Source organism: Scyliorhinus canicula, chromosome 4 (assembly GCF_902713615.1).
Source record: "Scyliorhinus canicula chromosome 4, sScyCan1.1, whole genome shotgun sequence".
NCBI lineage: Eukaryota > Metazoa > Chordata > Chondrichthyes > Carcharhiniformes > Scyliorhinidae > Scyliorhinus > Scyliorhinus canicula.
In genome coordinates, this window is record NC_052149.1 from 129,386,072 (window position 1) to 129,411,861 (window position 25,790).

The following is a 25,790-nucleotide window of genomic DNA, read 5'->3' on the forward strand; positions in this document are numbered from 1 at the left end:
CGGTCTCTCACACACACACTCCCGGTCTCACACAACCCCCCCGGTCCACACACACACTCTGTCTCTCACACACATCCCTCTGTCTCTCACACACACACTCCTCGGTCTCACACACACTCCCTCTGCTCTCACACACACACTCCCTCGTCTCTCACACACACTCCCTCTGTCTCACACACTCCTCGGTCTCACACACACACTCCCTCTGTCTCTCACACACACACCCTCTGTCTCTCACACACACTCCCTCTGTCTCTCACACAACCACCCTCTGTCTCACACACACACTCCCTCGGTCTCACACACACTCCCCTCGGCTCAACACACTCCCTCTGTCTCTCACCACACATCCCTCTGTCTCTCTCACACACTCCCTCTGTCTTACACACTCCCTCTGTCGCACACACTCCCTCTGTCTCACACACTCCCTCTGTCTCTCACACACTCCCTCTGTCTCAACACATATCCCTCGTCTCTCACACACACACTCCCCCTCTGTCTCACCACACTCCCTCTTCTACACACACACTCCCTCGGTCTCTCACACACATCCCTCTGTCTCTCACACACCACTCGCTCTGTCTCACACACACTCCCTCGGTCTCACACACACACTCCATCTGTCTCTCACACACACTCCCCCTCTGTCTCTCACACACACTCCCTCTGTCTCTCACACACACACTCCCTCTGTCTCACACACACACTCCCTCGGTCTCACACACACACTCCCTCGGTCTCTCACACACACTCCCTCTGTCTCTCACACACAGACTCCCTCTGTCTCTCACACACACACTCCCTCGGTCTCACACACACACTCCCTCGGTCTCTCACACACACACTCCCCCTCTGTCTCACACACACTCCCTCTGTCTCTCACAAACACACTCCCTCGGTCTCACACACACACTCCGTCTGTCTCTCACACACACACACTCCCCCTTTGTCTCTCACACACACTCCCTCTGTCTCTCACACACGCACTCCCTCTGTCTCTCACACACACTCCCTCTCTGTCTCTCACAACCCCCTCTGACTCTCACACATTCACTTCTCTCTCACACACACTCCCCCCTCTCTCTCACACACACTCCCCCTCTCTCTCACACACACGCTCCCCCTCTCTCACTCCTGCTCTCTCTCACACACTCCCCGTCTCTCACACACACACTCCCCCTCTCTCACTCCTGGGGCGAAATTCTCCAACCCCACGCAGGGTCGGAGAATCGCCCGGGGGCGTCGATAATCCCGCTCCCGCCATGTTCAAAATTCTCCCACCCGCCATAAAACGGCGTTCTTCAAATCCTGCCACCCGCCTCTGAGAACGGCTGGCGCCGGCGGGATGCCATTGTTTTTTGAGGCTTAATTATTTTCCGGCCCGGATGGGCCGAAGTCCCGCCGACGTGGCCACGGGTCACGTCGGCGAAAATCAAAGTTGGTTTATAACGGCGTCAACCATTGATGATTGTTGACGCCGTTCAGCTTGGAGGTGGGTGACAGGCCGGGAAGAAAGATAAATTACCTACTTCGAGTGCCGGGGGGGGGGGGGGGGGGGGGGAGGATTTGTGAAGAGAGAGAGTGAAATCACTTACATCGAGTGCCGGGGGTAGGGGCGGGGAGGGGGGGGGGGGGGGGGTTGGTTGGGGTGGGGTGGGTGGGGGGGGTGGGGGTTTGGGTGGGGGGTGGAGGCTGGGATGGGGGTGTTGTTGGGGGTGGGGGGGTGTTTGGAAGAGAGAGAGATAAATCACTTACTTTGCGTGCCGGTGGGTTGGGGGGAGGGTTTGTGAAGTGAGTGAATTCAATTACTTCGAGTGCCGGGGGTAGGGGTGATGGGGGGGTGGGGTGGCAGTTGGGGGGGGGGGGTGGGGGTTGGGGGGGGTGGTGGGGGTGGGGGGTGGGTGGTGGGGGAGGGGGGGTTTGTGAAGAGAGAGAGTGAAATCAATTACTTCGAGTGCCGGGGTAGGGGTGGTGGGGGGGGGGGGGGTGGGGGTTGGGGGGGTGGCAGTTGGGGGGGGTTGGCGGTTGGGGGGGTGGTGGGGGTGGGGGGGTTGGGGGGCTAGGGGTGGGGGGGTGGTTGGGGTGGGGGGGAGTGGTTAGGGTGGGGGGGTGGGCGCTGGGGTGGGGGTGCTATTTATATCATGTTTCGCCGGGCGGCGTTGATGATGTCGCCCGACGTCAACCAACGCGCCACTTCCGCAGCGGGTGAAACTGACGCAGACAGCGTCACTCCGCTGCTGGCCCTTTCGGGACGGGAGATTTCGGGCTGATAAGCGGGCCCCGACGCCTGAGTCACCAGCGCCGTTTTTACCCGCCGGTCAAGGGCGTCACGATGGACTTCGGTGAATTTCGCCCCTGCTCTCTCTCACACATTCCCCGTCTCTCACACACACACTCCCCGTCTCTCACACTCTCCTGCTCTCTCTCATACACTCCCCCTGTCTCTCACTCACACACTCCTGCTCTCTCTCATACACTCCCCTGTCTCTCACTCACACACTCCTGCTCTCTCTCACACACACTTCCCTTGTCTCTCACACTGTTACAAGTGTATCATGGAGTTCACCTGACCCACAACTTTTAATAGATTGTGGTATGGGAAGCACATAGCCCACTCTACAGGTGTGGTACAGCAGAAATGGAAAAGTATTTTTTAAAGCAAAACAATGTTTATTCTATGAACTCAAGTTGACCTTTTAAAACATATAGGGCGCGATTCTCCGGACTCACGACGGTTCGGAGAATAGCGGGCGTCGGAAATTTTTACGGCGACGCTGTTCCGACGCCCTCCCGCTATTCTCCGAACCCCGCAAATTGTCGGAGTCGCGTTTCCCGACAATCGCCTCATTCCCGCCCCTGACACGACCAGAATCGCCACTGAGAGCCCCCCCGCTATTCACCGGCCCGGATGGGCCGAAGTCCCGACGTCATGGCGCCCTGTTTGGACGTCGTGAAACACACCTGCTTTTTAAATTCGTCAACCAGTCGGCCTGGCTGACGACTGCTTGGAGGAGGTCAGGGCACCACTCTGCGCACCGCTCAGCGCACCGTTCAGCGCACCGCTCGAGTCTGGACACAACGGGGAAGGCATCCCTGGGAACGGGAGGGGGTCCAGAACGGGGGCAGTGGGGGGGAGACGGGGGAGGCAGTGGGGGAGACGGGGGAGGCAGTGGGGGAGACGGAGGAGGCAGTGGGGGAGACGGGGGAGGCAGTGGGGGAGACGGAGGGGGCAGTGGGGGAGACGGGGGAGGCAGTGGGGGAGACGGAGGAGGCAGTGGGGGAGACGGGGGAGGCAGTGGGGGAGACGGAGGGGGCAGTGGGGGAGACGGAGGAGGCAGTGGGGGAGACGGGGGAGGCAGTGGGGGAGACGGAGGGGGCAGTGGGGGAGACGGGGGAGGCAGTGGGGGGCGACGGAGGGGGGGGGGGTTAGGTAGAGAGTGAGCCGTCCAACCCCGTAACAAAATGTCTGCCAGCATGCCATGGTGTGCAGGTGACGAGGACACGGCCGCTGGTTCCCCTGTGGCTTCCGGCCACAGGCCACTGACGCACCCGTGAGGAGGCCATAGTTTACTGGCCGTTGGATGCAGAAAGTGACCAGGGGTTAGGCTGACCGCGTGTCAGCAGCGCGACCAGGCCACCGGGACACACTGGTATCCCATGGCTGCCGGCTGCCGAGGTGTCGACTAACGTCCGTCTAACATGTCCCGTTTCTCTGCCTCCTACCACCCTTCTGTAGGTTAGCACGATGCATGGGAACAGAACGGCTATGTTCTGCGCAGTGGTTGGGGCCGCTCTACTGGATTTGGAGATGCAGCAGCATCCACACCCACAACCCGCAGTGGCTGCAGGGCCAGCTGCAGCAGCAGAGGGAAGGGCCGAGGAGTTGCCAGTCGTCGAGCAGCATGGGGGGGGGGAGGAGGAGGAGGAGGAGGAGGAGGAGGAAGAGGAAGAGGAGAGAGTGAGGGTGCAGCCACGGCGTCAGAGGCGACGACCAAAGCCGAGGGTGATAGAGATAGAGAAATACAGCACAGAACAGGCCCTTCGGCCCACGATGTTGCGCCGAACTTTTGTCCTAGGTTAATCATAGAATTTTGGACAATTTGTCATGGCCAATCCACCCAACCTGCACATCTTTGGACTGTGGGAGGAAACCGGAGTACCCGGAGGAAACCCACGCAGTCACGGGGAGGATGTGCAGACTCCACACAGACAGTGACCCAAGTCGAAATCAAACTTGGGACCCTGGAGCTGTGAAGCAATTGTGCTATCCACAATGCTACCGTGCTGCCCTTAAGAAGTTAACCTACACTCCCTTATTCTACCCTAATCCAAGTACCTATCCAATAGCCGCTTGAAGGTCCATAAATTTTCCGACTCAACTACTACCACAGGCAGTGCATTCCATGCCCCCACTACTCTCTGGGTAAAGAACCTACCTCTGACATCCCCTCTATATCTTCCACCATTTATCTTGAATTTATGTCCCCTTGTAATGGTGTGTTCCACCCGGGGAAAAAGTCTCTGACTGTCTACTCTATCTATTCCCCTGATCATCTTATAAATCTCTATCAAGTCGCCCCTCATCCTTCTCCGTTCTAATGAGAAAAGGCCTAACACCCTCAATCTTTCCTCGTATGACCTACTCTCCATTCCAGGCAACATCCTGGTAAATCTCCTTTGCACCTTTTCCAAGCTTCCACATCCTTCCTAAAATGAGGTGACCAGAACTGCACACAGTACTCCAAATGTGGCCTGACCAAGGTTTTGTACAGCTGCATCATCACCTCACGGCTCTTAAATTCAATCCCTCTGCTAATGAACGCTAGCACACCATAGGCCTTCTTCACAGCTCTATCCACTTGAGTGGCAACTTTCAAAGAACAATGAACATAGACCCCAAGATCTCTCTGCTCCTCCACATTGCCAAGAACCCTACCATTAACCCTGTATTCCGCATTCAGATTTGTCCTTCCAAAATGGACAACCTCACACTTGTCAGGGTTAAACTCCATCTGCCACTTCTCAGCCCAGCTCTGCATTCTATCTATGTCTCTTTGAAGCCGACAACAGCCCTCCTCACTATCCACAACTCCACCAATCTTCGTATCATCTGCAAATTTACTGACCCACCCTTCAACTCCCTCATCCAAGTCGTTAATGAAAATCACAAACAGCAGAGGACCCAGAACTGATCCCTGCGGTACGCCACTGATAACTGGGCTCCAGGCTGAATATTTGCCATCCACCACAACTCTCTGTCTTCTATCGGTTAGCCAGTTTGTTATCCAACTGGCCAAATTTCCCACTATCCCATGCCTCCTTACTTTCTGCATAAGCCTACCATGGGTGTACCGTGTCCGGGTCTCTTTCCTAACAATGCCGGACATCACCTGCAGGAGAAGACTCCGGCTGAGTAGGCAGACGGTGATACATATCTGCGAACTCCTGTCGCACCTCGCCCCACGTGGAACGGGGGGAGGACACGCGATCCCGGTAGCCATCAAGGTGACGGTCGCTCTGAACTTCTATGCTACCGGCTCCTTCCAGTCTCCGAGCAGGGACGTCTCTGGGATCTCCCAGTCATCGGTGCACAGGTGCATCCGGGATGTGACCGACGCCCTCTATGCCATCGCCGATCGCTACATCACCTTTCCCGAGGACCGAGCAAGTCAAGACTCACGAGCCCGTGGATTTGCCAGTGTGGCCGGGATACCGAGGGTTCAGGGGTCAATCGACTGTGTTCACGTCCCATGCGCCCGCCTGCTGTGGACAAGGAAGTGTTCACAAACAGGAGGGGGACATACTCCATTAATGTCCAGGTGGTATGCGACCCCCACATGAGGTTCATGAACGTCTGTGCAAGGTTCCCAGGGAGTGTGCATGACTCCTACATACTAGCGCAGTCGTTCATCCCTGCGATGTTTGAGGGACGTCCCCCCCGGCTGAGGGGCTGGTTGCTAGGTGACAGGGGTTATCCGCTGAGGTCTTGGCTGATGACGCCTATACGGAGGCCTCAGACCAATGCAGAAACACGATACAACGAGGCCCATGCAGCAACCAGGGGTGTGGTGGAGCGCTGCCTTGGCCTCCTGAAGATGAGATTCAGGTGCCTGGACCGCTCCGGAGGGGCCCTGCAGTACCAGGCCGACAGGGTCGCTCGCATTGTAGTGGTCTGCTGTGCGCTGCACAACATCGCGATGCAGAGGGGAGATGACCTGTTGCAGGAGGCGGAGGGAGAAGCTAGTGGCAGTGGTGCCAGCACAGAGGAGGAGGAGGAGGAGGAGGAGGAGGAGGAGGAGAAGAGGAGGAGGAGGAGGACGCTGGCGGAGTGGCGGGCGCAGCACGCAGACACGACCCAGGTGCTGGTGATGTCCAGGAGGCGGCACGACGGACCCGGCAAGGACGGCGGGCACGCGACGCCCTGGTGGCAGCACGGTTCACGCATCGCATGTGACGTCCCCGATGAACACCAAACCACCACCTGCATCGCTAGTCATGCAGAGGGTCACCACACAACTGCCACCACCACAACCCCCCCCCCCCCCCCCCCCCCCTCAGTGTACACTGCTCCACTTCGACATGACGCTTATCACTGGGTACAGACGGAATGGCACAACATTGATGGCTGTGTCAGCGGGTGTGATCAGTGCCATGTGGAATGATGACAGCCCGCTCTGCGAAGAGCTGTGAGCTCAGAATCGTTAGAGAGAGTCTGACCCATGGCAATAGCTGAACCATCCACCTTGGTGGCCGCTGAGTTCGTCACTGACACTCCATCACGTGCCCGCGTGGGCTAGCTGTGGGAGGGGGGTAGGGGCAGGGACTGCACACCCGGCACCGAGGTTTCACCACCCGTCACCCCCAGCGACACTCGGTCACCATCACGATTCCTGTGGCTGTGGAACAATCACACGGTATTACAAGTAAGGTGGAACAGTGCGTTTAATATTAACAATTATTTACAGGTGCCCTAGCCCCTACAACTAAACTGTGCCCTTCACCCGTGCCAACTTACTCAGTGTCTATCTTAGTTGCCTTACGGGCCCTACTACTACGTCTAAGTGAATCCCCAGATGATACAGCAGGAGTGGAGGAGGATTGCTGCGAATCGCCCCCCTCGACTCGTTTCTCCTTGGCTATGCGTTTCCTGGGGCGACCCGGCCTTGATGGGCCAGGCTGCTCTGCGGGCGTCTCGGGTGACATTGTGCCACCCTGCTCTGCCTGCTGCCCACCCGATGCACCAGGGATGGGACGGGGGGAGGCCGAGAATTCCGGGACGTCCCGTGATGGAGTTAATGGGACGGGCCCCGAAACCTCCTCCTCCCTCGGGGAGCCCGGTGGCCCCCGGGCCTCACTTTGGGACAGAGGTGCGAGCGGGGAGGTTCCCCGTCGCACCACCGACACCTGGCGCTGCCAGTCCTGGAGGCCTGCAACGGTATCCACCAGGATCCGAAGGTTTGCAGAGACGGAGTCCAGGGAGTTAGACATTCCCGCCAGGGACTGTGCGATCTCAACCTGTGTGTGCACGACGCCATCCAGCACATGTGTCAGGCGGTTGATGGTCTCCGCGACTGACAGCTGGGACTGTGCTATCGACTGCTGGGACTGTGCCATGGCATGCTGCGACTGGCCAATGACCTGCTGAGACTCGGCCATGGCCCGCAGGGCGCCGGCAATGTCGGTTTGGCTCTGGCACATTGCTGCCTGTGAGAGGGCAACCCTGTCCAGGGCCGAGGATGACGCGTGCACATTAACCCCAACGTCTTGCATAACCTGACCCATTGCCTCCACCGCGGATGCCACCCGTGCGGTGTCGGACTGGGTCTCTGCCATGAGCGGCACCACTCCCTGCTCTTGGACGCGGTTCGACTCCTCTAACAGCGTCTGCAGAGTCTGGAAGGAAGCCCTCATCCCGTCATTGTTTCCCTGGGTTTCCTGAGGCATCGGCTGTGCGGGTGGGTTGATAAACTCCAGGAACTCAGAAAACGTCTGGGAGCCAGCTGCATCCTGGGCCTGGTCTGGCCTCCGCGAGTCCGGGCCCTCTGTTGCTCCGACCTCCACCTGCTGTACCTGCTCATCTGTGATGTGCCAACCAGACTGTGCCCCAGGAGACTCATCACTAAATAGGCCCGCTGGGGTGTGTATCTCTGGGATGATGGATGTGGTGGGAGAAAGCAGTGCCGCAAGCCCGACGCTCTCAATGCTAGGGCCTCGTCCATGCTGTGGGGCTGCTCAGCGACAGGAGGGTTGTCCCTGGCCATTTCTGGTGGTGGTGGTGGACTTCGAACCCTCTGTGCGTCCTGGTCCGCAGATTGGGTTGGGGTGGATAGGGCTGCCCGCTGATCGGGCACCCTCTGTTGTGAGGCCCCGGGTGAGGTGGCGGCAGATTCCTGTCTCCGTCTGTAGCCAGACGGCCCTGGTCGTTCGGCATCACGTCCTAGGGAAGAGAATGAGACGGGTTATTTCGATTTGCTCGGCAGGCCGCTGGACGGTCCCAGTGGGCAGGGTGTGTGAAGGGACAGAGGATGGGGGAGAGGGGGGTGTTTGTCAGGGAGGGTTGTCTCACTTGCTGCAGTTCCGCCAACCTCGCATTGCGCGATATCGCGGGTGGCAGACCCCCCAACAAGGTCCAGTGCCCTCTGTTCAAAGGTGCTGAGGGGGTGCATGTTGGGCGAACCCCCTCCAGTCTTGTGCCGCTCACGGTGGTTATGACCGGCCTTAGCCTGTTGGGGGAGGGAACATAGGTAGATCATTACAAAACGGTAGGTATCAGCAGTCCGTTCAGATACTGCCACAGTTTGGGGGGGGCAAGTTGTCATCAGATGATTGCATCTCTCCTCGGGGCCAGAGCGCTGGGTCTGTGACAACTTTGTGAACCACCCTAAAATAACTCTGCCCCAATCCCTCCCCCCCCCCCCCCCCCCCCCCCCCCCGGGCAGTTAAGGGGGAGGGATGGTTGTGACTAGGGGGCACCCTCATGGCACTTACCCTGGCAGACCTGGTGAGGTCGTGTAGCTTCTTTCGACATTGCTCTGCTGAGCGAGGGGTCTGCCCCACAGCACTGACGGCAGCAGCCACGTCACGCCAGGCCTGGCGTACCGTGCTGGCAGGTTGGCGATGCCCTCTCCGCGGGCGGATGATGCCCCTCCTCTGCTCCACGGCATCGAGCAGCGCCTCGACGTCTGCATCTATAAAGCGAGGAGCAGCTCGCCTCGGCTCCGACATCCTGCCCGACAGATTCTGTGGTCGCCCGCGCCTTTTTACGGCGTCGGGCGGCGTCACATGGGCGGGTTCGTGTCGTCGTCGCGTTCCGTCGTCATCACGCACGTAATTGACGCGGCCGCGCTACTAGCCCATTTCCAGGAAGTGAATCCGTCGGGAAATGAAGCCTTCGCGACCGTCGTAAAACGGTCCCGATTTTTACGACGGTTTGCCGACTTTCCGCGGGTGCGGAGAATTTCGCCCATAGTGAGCATCTGAGTGGCCATTAATTCAAATACAACCCCCAAAGAATACAACACTAAGTAATGCTTAATAACTTCCCAAACAACATCCAGAAGACAAAAGAAACACCTTTTAACAGAAGCACATTAGGTTTACATTCACTACTGAAAACATTTATAATTCTGAATTCACCAAATGATCAAGAGATAGTTTTTTGATGGCAGAGAGAACAGCAGTACACCTGCTTGGTCTGGCTTCAGCTCCAACACTGAAATGAAACTAAAACACATCCTGCAGCAAACAGCCTAAAATGAAAGTAAAAAAGCTGACAGCCAGCCCAGCTCCACCCACTCTCTGACATCACTGCAGTAGTAAACACCCATTTCTTAAAGGTACTCTCACTACAGATATTTATATACACACCCATTTATAAACACGCATTTCTTAAAGGTACTCTCACATGACACACACACTCCTGCTCTCTCACACACACTCTTCCTCTCTCACACATACACACACTCCCCCTCTCTCTCACACACACCCCTCTCTCTCTCACACACACACCCCTCTCTCTCACACACACTCCCCCTCTCTCTCTCACACACTCCCCCTCTCTCTCACACACACACACACACTCCCCCTCTCTCTCACACACACACACACACACACACTCCCCCTCTCTCTCTCTCACACACACACACACACTCCCCCTCTCTCTCACACACACACTCCCTCCTCTCTCTCACACACACACACCCCTCTCTCTCTCACACACACTCCCCCTCTCTCTCTCACACACTCCCCCTCTCTCACACACACACACACACACACACTCCCCCTCTCTCTCACACACACACACACACTCCCCCTCTCTCTCTCACACACACACTCCCCCTCTCTCTCACACACACACTCCCCCTCTCTCTCTCTCACACACAGCCCCTCTCTCTGTCTCTCACTTACACACTGACACTCCCACATGCTCACACACACTCCCACACACTCACTCATGGTGCTTTACAGTTTGTGAACGTTTTTGAAGTGCGGCTCCTGTTACAATGCAGCTGGCAACATGGTTCCGAGAGTGTGCGCGAGAGAGGGAGTGACAGAGAGTGTGACAGAGAGAGAGAGAGAGGGAGTGTGTGAGAGAGAGCGTGCGTGAGAGTGTGCGAGAGAGTGTGTGCGAGAGAGGGAGTGACAGAGAGTGTGTGCGAGGGAGTGACAGAGAGTGTGACAGAGTGAGTGTGACAGAGAGTGTGAGAGTGTGAGAGAGAGTGTGAGAGAGTGTGTTCGTGTGCATATGTGTGAGAAAGTGAGAGTGGTGCGTGAGAAAGTGAGTGTGTGAGAATGGTAGAGTAGTGACCTTGGGGGAACTATCAGAGAAACCTAACTCTTCAAAGGGAACGAGCTTTGATACCTGCAGCTGAGAAACTTTCTCCACGTAGAGGCCAAGATGTTACCCCAGCTACCCGGACACCCCATACTGGGTAGGATGCTGGATGGACTGGTTGGGGGGAGACAAATGCGGTGACATGTACGGATGAAGTTTGGAAGAGGTCAGGACCCCACTGAACGAAATGGGAGGAGGAGCTAGGTATGGGGATAGGGGGAGGACTTTGAATCGAGGCACTGCACAGGATCAACTCCACCTCCTCATGTGCAACTCAAGGTGGTGCACAGGATGCACCTAACCAAGACACGGTTTAGCGGATTCTTCCCGGAGGTGGAGGATAGGTGCAAGCGGTGTCAGGGGGCCCCAGCCAACCACACCCACATGTCCTCGTCCTGCCCCAGGCTCAGTGGGTTCTGGACCGCCTTCTTCTTGGTCATGCCCACAGTGGTTGGGTTGAAGATGGAGCCATGGCCGTTCGTGGCTGTCTTTGAGGTATCGGAACATTCAGAGCTCTTCACGAGGAGAGGGGCTGACACCCTGGTCTTTGCCTTCCACATCACCCAGCAGAAACTTCTGCTTGGATGGAGGTTAGCAGCACTACACAGAGCCTCAGAGTGGCTTTCTGACCTAGCAGCGTTCCTAGGGTTCAAAAAAATGAAGTTTGCAATAAAGAGATCTGACGAGAGATTCTACCATGCATGGGAAGAATTCACGAGCCACTTTGAAGACCTGTTTGTAACCAGCGACTAGATGGAGAGAAGGGAGAAGGGTCCATATTTGGGGTGGGGGGAGGGGGACAACCAGAGGAAGCAGGTGGAGGGAGGGGTGGGTGCACCCACACCACAGAGGAGAAAAGGGGAAATAGGCCTTACACTCCGAGGGATGCAAACCCCTCCCCCCACCTACTCAGAAATGACTGGGGCTACATATTAAGGGTAGGTTGGCCCACGGAACGCTGTGAAATGAAAGAGGACTCAAGAGAATAAAGCCATCTTCTTAGCCCTCTATTGTAGCCAATTGAAACAATGTAAATAGACCAAAGGCTGCAGTAGATGCATCAATATTTGTGTATTAACTTACAAGCCTATTCCATGTGTTTCTTGTTTTTTTTCTCATATTTTGTATGTTATGGTTAGATTGTTGTGATGTTTCCCTCTGTCATTGTAATACCACATTTTTACACTAATCTAAATAACGAAATGCCAATAAAAATACTTTTTAAAAACTGAGGGTGAGTGTGGGTGTGAGAAAGAGAGAATGAGAGTGCATGTTAGCGCGAGTGTGTGAGAAGAGAGTCAACGTTTCTGTGTACGAAGACAGTGTGTGTGAGAGAAAGTGAGAGTGAGAGTGTGAGAAAGGGAATGCGCAGGTTAGAATGAAAGTTAGTATGAGAGAGCGAGAGTGTGGGTGAGTGTGTGTCTGTGTGAGTGTGTGTGAGTGCGTGTGTGTGAGTGCGTGTGAGAAAGAGCAGGTGTGTGAGAGAGAGTGTGTGAGAGAGTTTGAGAGCGATAGTGCATGTGAAAATTTGTGTGTGAGAAAATGAGTGAGTGCGTGAGAGCAGTGTGTGTGATAAAGTGAGAGTGAGAATATGTGTGAGAGAGAATGAGTGCATGTTAGAGTGAGAGAGAGTGAGAGAGTGTGTGAGAAATAGACATTGAGAGTGTGCGTGTGAGAAAGAGTGAGTGAGAGTATGTGTGACAGAGTGAAATTGAGAGTGTGTGATGTCATGATATGCAAACATGCAACCAATGAACACTCAGAATAGAACACAACCAATGGGCAGTCAGTACACTCAGAGGTGGCATCACCACGTGGGGGCATGACATAAACACTATAAAAGGGATGAGGCACTCACACCCTGCCTCTTTCCACAGACAGACATCTAGAGAGTTAGACAGGGTTGATCAGCAGCATCACACCCCAGCACATGGCTTAGAGCAAGCTGGTACAGTTAGACTGAGTTACTACAGTTAGATTAGCAGAGAGTCAAACTCATTTGAGAACTGTGTTAATAGTTCAACAAACATGTTGAACTCATTTCAGAGTCTGGAGCATCCTTTAGTTAAGACTTTTAGGGGGACTTTAACTTTCCAAATATTGACTGGAAACACTATAGTTCGAGTACTTTAGATGGATCCGTTTTTGTCCAATGTGTGCAGGAGGGTTTCCTGATGCAGTATGTAGATAGGCCAACAAGAGGCGAGGCCGTATTGGATTTGGTACTGGGTAATGAACCAGGACAGGTGTTAGATTTGGAGGTAGGTGAGCATTTTGGTGATAGTGACCACAATTCGATTACGTTTACTTTAGCGATGGAAAGGGATAGGTATAAACCGCAGGGCAAGAGTTATAGCTGGGGGAAAGGCAATTATGATGCGATGAGGCAAGACTTAGGATGCAGCGCCTGGAGAGGAAAACTGCAAGGGATGGACACAATGGAAATGTGGAGCATGTTCAAGGAACAGCTACTGCGTGTCCTTGATAAGTATGTACCTGTTAGGCAGGGAGGAAGTGGTCGAGTGAGGGAACCATGGGTTACTAAAGCAGTTGAATCACTTGTCAAGAGGAAGAAGGAGGCTTATGTGAAGATGAGACGTGATGGTTCAGTTGGGTCGCTTGAGAGTTAGCTAGGAAGGCTCTAAAGAGAGAGCTAAGAAGAGCCAAGCGAGGACATGAGAAGTCTTTGGCAGGTAGGATCAAGGATAACCCTAAAGCTTTCTATAGGTATGTCAGGAATAAAAGAATGACTTAGGTAAGAGTAGGGCCAGTCAAGGACAGTAGTGGGAAGTTGTGCGTAGAGTCCGAGGAGATAGGAGAGGTGCTAAATGAGTATTTTTCGTCAGTATTCACACAGGAAAAAGACAAAGTTGTCGAGGAGAATACTGAGATACAGGCTACTAGACTAGAAGGGCTGGAGGTTCATAAGGAGGAGGTGTTAGCGATTCTGGAAAGTGTGAAAATAGATAAGTCCCCTGGGCCGGATGGGATTTATCCTAGGTTTCTCTGGGAAGCTAGGGAGGAGATTGCTGAGCCTTTGGCTTTGATCTTTAAGTCATCTTTGTCTACAGGAATAGTGCCAGAGGACTGGAGGATAGCAAATGTTGTCCCCTTGTACAAGAAGGGGAGTAGAGATAACCCCGGTGACTATAGACCAGTGAGCCTTACTTCTGTTGTGGGAAATGTCTTGGAAAGGTTTATAAGAAATAGGATGTATAATCATCTGGAAAGGAATAATTTGATTAGAGATAGTCAACATGGCTTTGTGAAGGGTAGGTCGTGCCTCACAAACCTCATTGAGTTCTTCGAGAAGGTGACCAAACAGGTGGATGAGGGTAAAGCAGTTGATGTGGTGTATATGGATTTCAGTAAAGTGTTTGATAAGGTTCCCCACAGTAGGCTATTGCAGAAAATACAGAGGCATGGGATTCAGGGTGATTTAGCAGTTTGGATCAGAAATTGGCTAGCTGATAGAAGACAAAGAGTGGTGGTTGATGGGAAATGCTCTGACTGGTGTCCAGTTACTAGTGGTGTTCCACAAGGATCTGTTTTGGGGCCGTTGCTGTTTGTCATTTTTATAAATGACCTGGAGGAGGGCGTAGAAGGATGGGTGAGTAAATTTGCAGATGACACACAAGTCGGTGGAGTTGTGGACAGTGCAGAAGGATGTTGCAAGTTCCAGAGGGACATAGATAAGCTGCAGAGCTGGGCTGACAGGTGGCAAATGGAGTTTAATGCAGAAAAGTGTGAGGTGATTCATTTTGGAAGGAATAACAGAAAAGCAGAGTACTGGGCTAATGGTAAGATTCTTGGTAGTGTGGACGAGCAGAGAGATCTCGGTGTCCATGTCCATAGATCCCTGAAAGTTGCCACCCAGGTTGAGAGGGTTGTTAAGAAGGCGTACGGTGTGTTAGCTTTTATTGGTAGAGGAATTGAGTTTCAGAGCCATGAGGTCCTGTTGCAGTTGCACTAAACTCTGGTGTGGCCGCATTTGGAGTATTGTGTGCAGTTCTGGTCGCCACATTATAGGAAGGATGTGGAAGCATTGGAAAGGGTACAGAGGAGATTTACAAGAATGTTGCCTGGTTTGGGGCAGCACGGTAGCATGGTGGTTAGCATAAATGCTTCACAGCTCCAGGGTCCCAGGTTCGATTCCCGGCTGGGTCACTGTCTGCGTGGAGTCTGCACGTCCTCCCCATGTGTGCGTGGGTTTCCTCCGGGTGCTCCGGTTTCCTCCCACAGTCCAAAGATGTGCGGGTTAGGTGGATTGGCCATGCTAAATTGCCCGTAGTGTCCTAAAGAGTAAGGTTAAGGGGGGGTTGTTGGGTTACGGGTATAGAGTGGATACGTGGGTTTGAGTAGGGTGATCATTGCTCGACACAACATCGAGGGCCGTAGGGCCTGTTCTGTGCTGTACTGTTCTATGTTCTATATGAGGAAAGGCTGAAGGACTTGAGGCTGTTTTCGTTAGAGAGAAGAAGGTTAAGAGGGAACTTAATTGAGTCATACAAGATGATCAGAGGATTAGATAGGGTGGACATCGAGAGCCTTTTTCTTCGGATGGTGATGTCCAGCACGAGGGGACATAGCTTTAAATTGAGGGGAGATAGATATAGGACAGATGTCAGAGGTAGGTTCTTTATTCAGAGAGTAGTAAGGGCGTGGAATGCCCTGCCTGCAACAGTAGTGGACTCGCCAACACTAAATGCATTCAAATGGTCATTGGATAGGCATATGGACAATAAGGGAATAGTGTAGAGGAACTTTAGAAGGGTTTCACAGGACGGTGCAACATCGTGGGCCGAAGGGCCTGTATTGCGCTGTAATGTTCTAAGACTGCACCAAGTAGCAGCCTGTGTTATCCGAAGCAGCAAAACACAACATGTGAGAGACAGTGAGTGTATGAGAGTGAGCATGTGTGAGAGTGCTTGTGTGATAAAGTGAGAGTGTGCGTGTGAGAATGCGAGAGTGTGATGAAAGAGAGCATAGAGTCAGAGTCAAAGATATTCACATCATGGAAAAAGGCCCTTTGGCCCAGCTTGTACATGACACCCAGTTTCTATCACTAAGCAAGTCCCACCTGACTGCATTTGGCCCATATCCCTCTATACCCACCCTGCCCATGTAACTGTCTAACTGTTTTTTAAAGGACAAAATTGTACCCGCCTCTACCACTGCCTCTGGCAGCTCGTTCCAGATGCTCACCACCCTCTGTGTGAAAACATTTTCCCTCTCGTCTCTTTGGTATCTCTCACCTTAAACCTATGCCCTCTAGTTCTAGACTCCTCTACCTTTGGGAAAAGATGTTGACTATCTACCTTATTAATGCTCCTCATTATTTCATAAACCTCTATAAGTTCACCCCTCAGACTCCTACGCTCCAGGGAAAAAAGCCCCAGCCTATCCAGCCTCTCCTTATAGCTCAGACTATTAAGTCCTGGTAGCATCCTCGTAAATCTCTTCTGCACTCTTTCTAGTTTAACAATATCCTTCCTGTAATAGGGTGACCAGAACTGAACACAGTATGCCAAGTGTGGTCTTACTCATGTCTTGTGCAACTTCTGTATTCAATATTCTAACCACTAAAACCGAGCATGCTGAATGCCTTCTTCACCACCCTATCCACCTGAGACTCCACCTTCAAGGACCTATGAACCTGTATCCCTTAATCTCTTTGTTCTGTAACTCTCCCCAACTCCCTACCATTAACTGAGTAGGTCCTGCCCTGATTTGATTCACCAAAATGCAGCACCTCACATTTATCCAAATTAAGCTCCATCTGACATTCATCGGCCCATTGATCAAGATCCTGTTGCAATCTTATATAGCGTGTGTGAAGAGGGAGGGAGATTGTGTGTGAGAGTGAGTGTGTGAGAGAGGGGGTGTATGTGTGTGTGTGAGAGAGTGAGAATGTGTGTGAGAAAGAGCGAGTGTGTGAGAGTGAGTGTGAGAGAGGGGGTGTATGTGTGTGTGTGAGAGAGTGAGAATGTGTGTGAGAAAGAGCGAGTGTGTGAGAGTGAATGTGTGAGAGTGTGCGTGTGTGTGATAAAGTGATAGTGAGAATATGTGAGAGAGAGAGAGTGTGTATGTGTGTGTGTGTGAGTGTGCCTGAGTGAGGTGTGAGCGTGGGCGGGATTTACTGGCTGTTTATATGGCGCGGAAATTCCGGTCCCACGCTGTGCAAGGGGTTCCCGACAGCAATGGGTGCTGTCAATAGGAAATCCCATTGACAACGGTGAGACTGGTAAATCCCACTGCCTCCTCCGCCAAAAAATAAATGGCGGGGTGGTTGATAAATCCCGCCCTGTGTGTGAGAAACAGTGAGTGCATGCGTGTGTGTCTATGTGGGAAAGTGAGAGTCAGTGAAAGTGAGTGTGTGAGAAAGAGTGAAAGTTTCTGTGTGTGAAGGGAGTGAGTGAAGGGAGAGAAAGTGAGAGTGAGTGTCAGAAAGAGAGTGCGCAAGAGGAGAATGAGAGGCGACTTAATAGAGGTTTATAAGATGATGAGGGGGATAGATAGAGTGGACGTTCAGAGACTATTTCCTCGGGTGGATGTAGCTGTTACAAGGGGGCATAACTATAAGGTTCAGGGTGGGAGATATAGGAGGGATGTCCAAAGTAGGTTCTTTACTCAGAGAGTGGTTAGGGTGTGGAATGGACTGCCTGCTGTGATACTGGAGTCGGACACTTTAGGAACTTTCAAGCGGTTATTGGATAGGCACATGGAGCACACCAGAATGACAGGGAGTGGGATAGCTTGATCTTGGTTTCGAACAAGGCTCAGCACAACATCGAGGGCCGAAGGGCCTGTTCTGTGCTGTACTGTTCTATGTTCTAAGTTAGAGTGAGAGTATGAAAGAGTGAGTGTGGGTGTGTGTGTGAGAATGTGCATGTGTGTATGTGTGGGAGTGTATGTGCATGTGTGTATGTGTGGGAGTGTGCATGTGTGAGAATGCATATGTGTGTATGTGTGGGAGTGTATGTGCATGTGTGTATGTGTGGGAGTGTGCGTGTGTGAGAATGTGCGTGTGTGAGTGTGCATGTGGGAGTGTGCAAGCGTGTGAGTGTGCATGTGAGAGAGTGAGAGTGTGTGTATGTGTGAGAACGGGAGTGTGTGTGAGATAGTGTGCATTGTGAGTGTGTGCGCATGAGAGCGAGTTAGTGTGTATGATATGTAAATGAAAATGGGAAAGGAGAATGTAGTTTGGAACAAAATAAACAGTAAAAGAAGCATAAAAATATAGGTAAAGGAACATACACGAGGGAATGTCAGAGCGCTTTTTTAAAAAAAGCTTGAAGCTAGCATGCACAGAGGTTAAAAGTTTGAGAAAAACAGCAGGCATGGAAAAGGATGTTTAAGAAAACTGCGAGTGTCTGAAATAAACAGGATCTAGCTGTCAATTAGTTTAAGAAGCGTAACAGTCGTTAAAAATTTAAAAATCCTGTGAGAAAAAGGGAACAAATGAGGTTTTGTAAATGTGGCAATCTTGAGAAACAGGACGTGTCCGCTTTTGGAAAATGCTACAAGTGGTTTTAAATGTATGGCAGTCTTAATCCAGGTGCGAGATAACGGGCTTTTTAAAAAAAATGTGGCATATCTATAAACGTAAAAAAATGAGACAATGCTTTTTTGATTGACATGCGCTGGAGAGGCAAATTAGAAAGTATAAAGTCTCGAATCATCAGTGGCACCCATTTGGTTCGAATTTATCCGAATCGATTTGAGTCAGCTCCTCAGTCCATGGGAAACAGAAGAGGCTGGAAAACCAAAGAATAAGAACAGCCACAAGCTATCAAGACAACAGAAGAATTGTTAGAGAGAGCTCCTGAAGTCTGATCAACTAAAAGAGATCCTTAAATACAAAGGAATTTGTTAGGATTTTGTAAAGGCAAATAAAAACAAGTTTTATTTTAAATCTAAACCTGAAATAGTGGTTTATTCCAAATTTAAACCTGAAACAGTGGTTTATTCAAAATCTAAACCTGAAATAGTGGTCTACCCAAAAGACACACCTATACATCCTCAACAGATCCAGGCCCTTAAAGGACATTGAGTGATTACGTGAGTTAAAATTCTTCCTTGTAGATTTGGGATCCGAAAATAACTTGAAATATACTTTGAAATAGATTAATTCCCATCTGGTATCAGCAAGGGAGTCTAAGAGTTAGAAGACCTTCGAGTAGCCAACTAGTTAAGAAGGCAGAGGATACAGTAATTCAGAAAGCATTAATATGTTTATTCTTAACGAAAGTTGAGTTTAGAAATACAGATAGTGTGTGCGAGTGTGTATGTGTGTGAGAGAGAAAGTGTGTGTGAGAGAGTGTATGAGAGAGTGTATGAGAATGTGCGTGTTTGTGTGTGAACACATGCAATACGCCTGGATTTATGAGAAACCTCCATCACCTGCATTCCTTTTTAGTCAGCTTGCTGCTGTCTGTGCAGTAGAAAAACTTGCCCTTGAAGAGTTGGACAGCGATCACTGCAAAGATGAACATGAAGAGTTTGTAGACTATCAGGATGTTAAACACGTTCTTCAGTGATGTCACCACGCAGTCGAACACCGCCTGAAACCAGAACACCACAGGCATCGTAACGTCAGGACAAAGCCCAAGCCCACTGGCCCCTTTGCAACCTATGCTCTCATTACTCAGGTTCCCTCCCATTCTCCAGGAATGGTGAATGATATGAAGCGGAGTCAGGGAAGGAATAGGCCAGGTAGCTCCTTGAACTTGCTCAACCATTCAGTAAAATCATGGCATCATCTTTTGCTGATTTCTAAAGCCCTCCCGATCCTCAGGTTGGATACTCTTTGTTGCAACACCATGTGCCTCTCCTTTTAATCTAATAATAATCTTAACTTCTTTAGTCTGGGTTAGCCAACTTTTCCCATAGAGGTTTCACTCCTCAAGGGAACACATATTTGTTCTGTCCAGTCAAGGCATGTCACATTGATAACTTAAAATACTCTGTGTTCATACAGAAGATTATGAAACTGTCAATTCTTTAAAATGGACACTGATAAACTGTTAAGATTACCACCAAGGGCCAGTTAAGTTCAACACAGACTATCTGAAGCTTCTAAAAAATTCCACATCAAGACAAATGCTATCTACGGAATTCACCCTTGCTATTGTTTGGGGACTCAAATCTACCCCTGGGGAACTCCACTATAAACCTTCCTCCAGTCTAAAAAAAGTGTCCAAGTGGCACAGTGGTTAGCACTATTGCCTCACAGCGACAGGGTCCCAGGTTCGATTCTGACCTGTGTTGGGTTTGCAAGTTCTCCCCGTGTCTGCATGGGTTTCCTCCGGACGTTCCGGCTTCCTCCCACAGTCCAAAGATGTGCAGGTTAGGTGAATGGCAGGTTTGGCCATGCTAAATTGCCCAAAATGTAAGGTGGGGTTACGGGACGAGGAGTGGGAGATTGGGCCGAGATAGGGTACACTATCGGAGCAAGGGCCGGTACAGACTCTATAGGCTGAATGGCCTCCTTCTGCACTGCAGGGATTCTATAATGATCTATGCTGTTGGTACAAAGGTGGACAAGAAAGCTGTGAGGAGGACACAAAAAGACTGCAAAGGGATGGAGACAGGTTTGAAGAGTGGACAAGGGGACAGCTAGAGGTCTAAAATGATCTACTTAGATAGGAAAATGGAATATTTTTAATCGTTAGAGATTAGTTATGTTGGTATGTAGAGAGATTTGGATGCTTAGTAGACAAACAATAGAAAGTTAACACATAGGTACAGCAAGCCATTATGATGGTAAATAATGTGTAGGCCTTTATTGCAAAAGGTTTGGACTACACAAACATAAGAACTAGGAGCAGGAGTAGGCCACAGCCCCTTGAGCCTGCTCCACCATTCAATAAGATCATGGTTGATCTAATTTTAACTTCAGCTTCACATTCCTGCCAACCCCCAATAACCTTTTACCCCTTGTTAATCTAGAATCTATCTAGCTCTGCCTTAAAAATATTCAAAGACAGCTTTCACTGCCTTTTGAAGAGAGTTCCAGGGACTCACAATCCTCTGAGAGAAAAATAATTTTCCTCATCTTCGTTTGAAATAGGCAACTCCTTGGTCGCGATCTTCCCAAAAGAGAACAAAGTCCCCGAGCGAGCGCGTTTTGCCGCATGTTTCCCGGCACTCGCAATGCCAAGAAATATGTGGCTATTCAACGATACTCGTGTTGAATACGGGACCTGAACGGGGCCACACATGGCCCCGTTCTTTTAAAAATTACGTTATCAGAATTACAAAGCCAGAGCTCAGAGTGTGGACAGGGGCACACTCCTAATCCAGCTCCTTGCCTGCTCCAAAAACCAATTCAAATTGAATCAATTCATGGTCCCCACCAGAGAGACACACCAGATGCAGGCATTACACCTGACCTCAAGCTCATTTTAAAAAAGCTCTGCTTGCCGGAACTGCAGATGGCATTCCAATCTCCGAGGCCCACAAATAAAATCCCTGACCTCACCCAGACCAAATGCAACATGGGAGGGTCCTTCCCCCTCACCCGCCCCCACTGACACCCACGCCGGGCAACACCGGCCCAATTGCGTGCACGCAAAAAATGCCAGCTTGTTACGTTGGCAGTGCCAACTTGGCACCATGGCCAGTGCCATTGCCATGTGGCAGTGCCACCAGGGTACCAGGCTGGCACTGCCAAGGTACACAGGTGGCACGAGCAGTACCAGGGCACAACCCTGCCGAAAGGGCATGCAGCTGGGGGCCTCCGATCCCCTTGGGGACCCTGAGTGCCATGCCGTCTGGTCCCTGTTTGCTTGCCCGAAGTCTCCGAGGCAAAGGGATTGAATCCCAAAGCCTCAGATACCTTGGAAATCTGCACATTAGAGTGTAAGGCTTACTGCCTTGCTGTAATATGCAGAAGTGCCAAAAAGTGATCCCGCCCATTGTGGGTGGGTGTCTCCTTGCAACGTCTCGTGAGAATGCACATAATCTCGCCAGAAGATCGCGCCCCTTATTTTTAAACCCTTTCGTTCTAAATTCTCCCATAAGAGGAAACACCCTCTCTACACCCAACCTGCCATAACACCTCGGGATTATCAAGGTTCCGATCAAGTCGCCTCTTACTCTTTTAAACTCCAACCGACACAAGCCTAACCCGTTCAACCTTTCCTCATAAGACAACCCATCCATTCCTGCTATTAGTTTGGTGCACCTTCTCTGAACTGTTTCCAACACATTTACATCTTTTTTAAAATAAGGAGACCAATATGTACACATTACTCCAGATGTGGTCTCACCAATGCCCTGTACAATTGAAGCATAACTTCTCTACTTTTGTATTGAATTTCCCTCGCAATAAACAATAGCATTCTACTCGCTTTCCTAATTACTTGCTGTTTTGTATACTGGCCTTCTTTTATTCGTGCACTAGAACAGCCAGTTTCCTCTGAATCTCAGAGCTCTGCAATCTCTCACCATTTAAATAATAGAATAACGAAGCCTTGCTGCAAGCACGGTATTGGCGAGTCCACTACTGGTGTATCATTTACAGCTTTGTCCTCCTGACCACAGGAAAGTCTTAGGAGATGCAATGGAGGTTCACTAGGTTGATTCTTGGGATGAAAGGAACAAAATCGAAGTAAAACCTGTCGGTATGGAAAAGGGAACATTTTATAAATCTAGAGTACCCAATTATTTTTTTCCAATAAAGGACAGTTTAGCATAGCCAATCCATCTACCCTGCACATCTTTGGGTTGTGGGGGTGAGACCCACACAGACACGGGGAGAATGTTCAAACTCCACACAGACAGTGACCTGGGGCCGGGATAGAACTGGGGTCCTCGGCGCAGTGAGGCAGCAATGCTAACTACTGTGCTGTCCCTAAAAGGGAAAAGATTGGCAAAAACAAATGTGGGTCCATTGCAGGCAGAGACAGGATAACTTATGATGGCAAATAAGGAAATGCCAGAGAAACTAAACAAATTTTCTTGGGTAGATTTTTCGGTTCCACCGATGGCAACCCCTAGCTGTAGGTACCCAGACAGCGGATGGTGCGAACAACAGGAAACTTCATTGACAACGTTGCGACTGGAAGATCCTGCCACTGCCACCATAAAACACACTGTGGCTTCACTGAGGAAGATAAAAAAAACTCTCAGGAAAACGAGAGGACAAAGAATGTAGTGAGAATGAGAAACTGGAAGAAATTAGTATGAGCAAAAATGTAGTAATGGAAAAATTAATGGGACTGAAAGTTGACTAATCCCCTAGACCTGATGACCTACATCCTACAGTGTTGAAAGAAGTAGCTGAAGAGATAATGGGTGCACTGGTAGTCATAATTCAAAAATTCTATAGATTCTGGAATGCTACCTGCAGATTGGAAGGTAGAAAATGTAATCCCACTAACTAAGAAAGGAGCCAGAGAGAAAAAAAGATTTCTACATATCTGGTAGCCTGACATCAGTGGTAGCCTTTCATTAAAGGCTTACATAAGAGGGCTGCATGGTAACACAGTTACCTCACAGCGCCAGGGAACCGCGTTCAATTCTGGCCTATGGTGGAGTTTGGAGAGTACATTCTGTACCCATGCCACCCTCAGTGCTTCATCGAAGTAATGTGCAACATAGAGGAGTACCTGATTCATCAACTGAGGGGAAACAGTAATCAGGGTTCCTTGCCTATGTTTGCCCTGATGCCATAAGACTACATAGGGTCCAGAGTCGATTTTGAGGACACCCAAGGTAACCTCCCTCCTGATTATATACCACTGTGCCGCCACCCCCGCTGGGTCTGTCCTGACAATGAGGGACTATAAATATCGGTTGCGATAGAAGGAGAGAGAATTTTGAAATTAGTTGAAGTGGGAGGGAGGCGTGAAGGTGAGCATGGATCACTGATCTGGAGGTCAGGAAGAATGACAGAGGAAAGTACACAAGTAATATCCATATTATGGGGATGATACGAGACATGGTGCTGTCAGAAAAGCTCGGCAGTACAAAGAACGAAGAACAAAGAAAAGTATAGCACAGGAACAAGCCCTTCGGTCCTCCAAGCCTGTGCTGACCATGCTGCCCGTCTGAACTAAAATCTTCTACACTTCCAGGGTCCTTATCCCTCTATTCCCATCCTATTCATGTTTTTGTCAAGATGCCCCTTAAATGTCACTATCGTCCCTGCTTCCACCACCTCCTCTGGCAACGGGTTGCAGGCACCCACTACCCTCTGTGTAAAAAACCTGCCTCGTACATCTCCTCTAAACCTTGCTCCTCGCGCCTTAAACCTATGCCCCTAGTAATTGACCCCTCTACCCTGGGAAAAAGCCTCTGACTATCCACTCTGTCTTTGCCCCTCATACTTTTGTAGACCTCTATCAGGTCGCCTCTCAACCTCCGTCGTTCCAGTGAGAACACACCACGTTTATTCAACTTCTCCTCATAGCTAATGCCCTCCATACCAGGCAACATCCTGGTAAATCTCTTCTGTACCCTCTCTAAAGCCTCCACATTCTTCTGTTAGTGTGGCGACCAGAATTGAACACTATACTCCAGGTGTGGCCTAACTAAGGTTCTATACAGCTGCAACATGACTTGCCAATTTTTATACTCAATGCCCCGGCCAATGAAGGCAAGCGTGCCATATGATTTCTGACTACCTTCTCCACCTGTGTTGCCCCTTTCAATGACCTGTGACTGTCAATACTCCTGAGCGTTCTATCATTCACTGTATATTCCCTACCTGCATTCGACCTTCCAAAATGCATTACGTCACATTTGCCCGGATTAAACTCCATCTACCATCTCTCCGCCCAAGTCTCCAAATGATCTAAATCCTGCTGTATCCTCTGACAGTCCTCATTGCTATCCGCAATTCCATCAACCTTTGTGTCGTCTGCAAACTTACTAATCAGACCAGTTACATTTTCCTCCAAATCATTTATCTATACTACGAACAGCAAAGGTCCCAGCACTGATCCCTGCGGAACACCATTCATCACAGTCGTCCAATCAGAAAAGCACCCTTCCATTGCTACTCTCTGCCTTCTATGACCTAGCCAGTTCTGTATCCAGCTTGGTAGCTGATCCTGTGTGATTTCACCTTTTGTATCAGTCTGCCATGAGGGACCTTGTCAAAGGTCTTACTGAAGTCCACATAGACAACATCTACTGTCCTACCTGCATCAATCATCTTTGTGACCTCCTTGAAAAACTCTTATTCAGTGAAACACGACCTCCCTTTCACAAAACCGTGCTGCCTCGCTTTATTACAGTAAAAGTCCATACCTTCAGTTTGGGGAGGCGCTTGATAGTCTTAAGAGGCCTGAGAACTCGCAGCACACGTAGAGACTTAATAGTGTTTATGTCCTTCCCACTGGAGCCCCTAGAGGTGTAAGTAAGATACGGACATTAAATGCTAAATGTATAACACACAGGCATTAAACACAGACATAACATGCACAGGCATTAGACACAAACATATAACACACAGGCATTAAACACAGACATATAACAGGCGGGCATTAAACATAGACATATAACAGACGGGCATTAAACACAGACATATAACACACGGGCATTAAACACAGACATATAACACATAGGCATCAAACAGACGAAAATCACACTGATGCTAAATGCAGACATATAATGCACTGGCATCAAACACTGGTATACAATGCACAGGCATTAAATACAGACATATAACACAGAGGTATTAAACAAAGACATATAACTCACAGGCATCCATCACAGGTGCATAATGCATAGGCATTCAACAGACATATAATAAGGCATTAAACACGGATGTATAACGCACAGCTATTAAATACAGACATCTAATGTACAGGCATTAAACACGGACATATAACTCACAGGCATCAAACACAGACGTATAATGCACAGGCATTAAACACAGACATAACTCGCAGGCATCAAACACAGACGTATAAGGCACAGGCATTGAATACAGACATACAATACA

The 25,790-nt window shown here is 50.4% G+C and overlaps 1 protein-coding gene across 1 annotated transcript in view; it reads right to left on the reverse strand.

Annotated features, from left to right (window-relative positions):
- Positions 1 to 25,790, reverse strand: part of LOC119964246 (probable voltage-dependent R-type calcium channel subunit alpha-1E) — a 1,062,240-nt gene that overhangs the window by 143,476 nt on the left and 892,974 nt on the right. Inside the window, exons 27-28 of the mRNA XM_038793526.1 lie at positions 25,094 to 25,190; positions 19,238 to 19,398 (exon numbers count right to left, since the gene is read on the reverse strand). Coding sequence (XP_038649454.1) covers positions 19,238 to 19,398; positions 25,094 to 25,190 — 258 coding nt within the window. The remainder of the gene's footprint in view (positions 1 to 19,237; positions 19,399 to 25,093; positions 25,191 to 25,790) is intronic.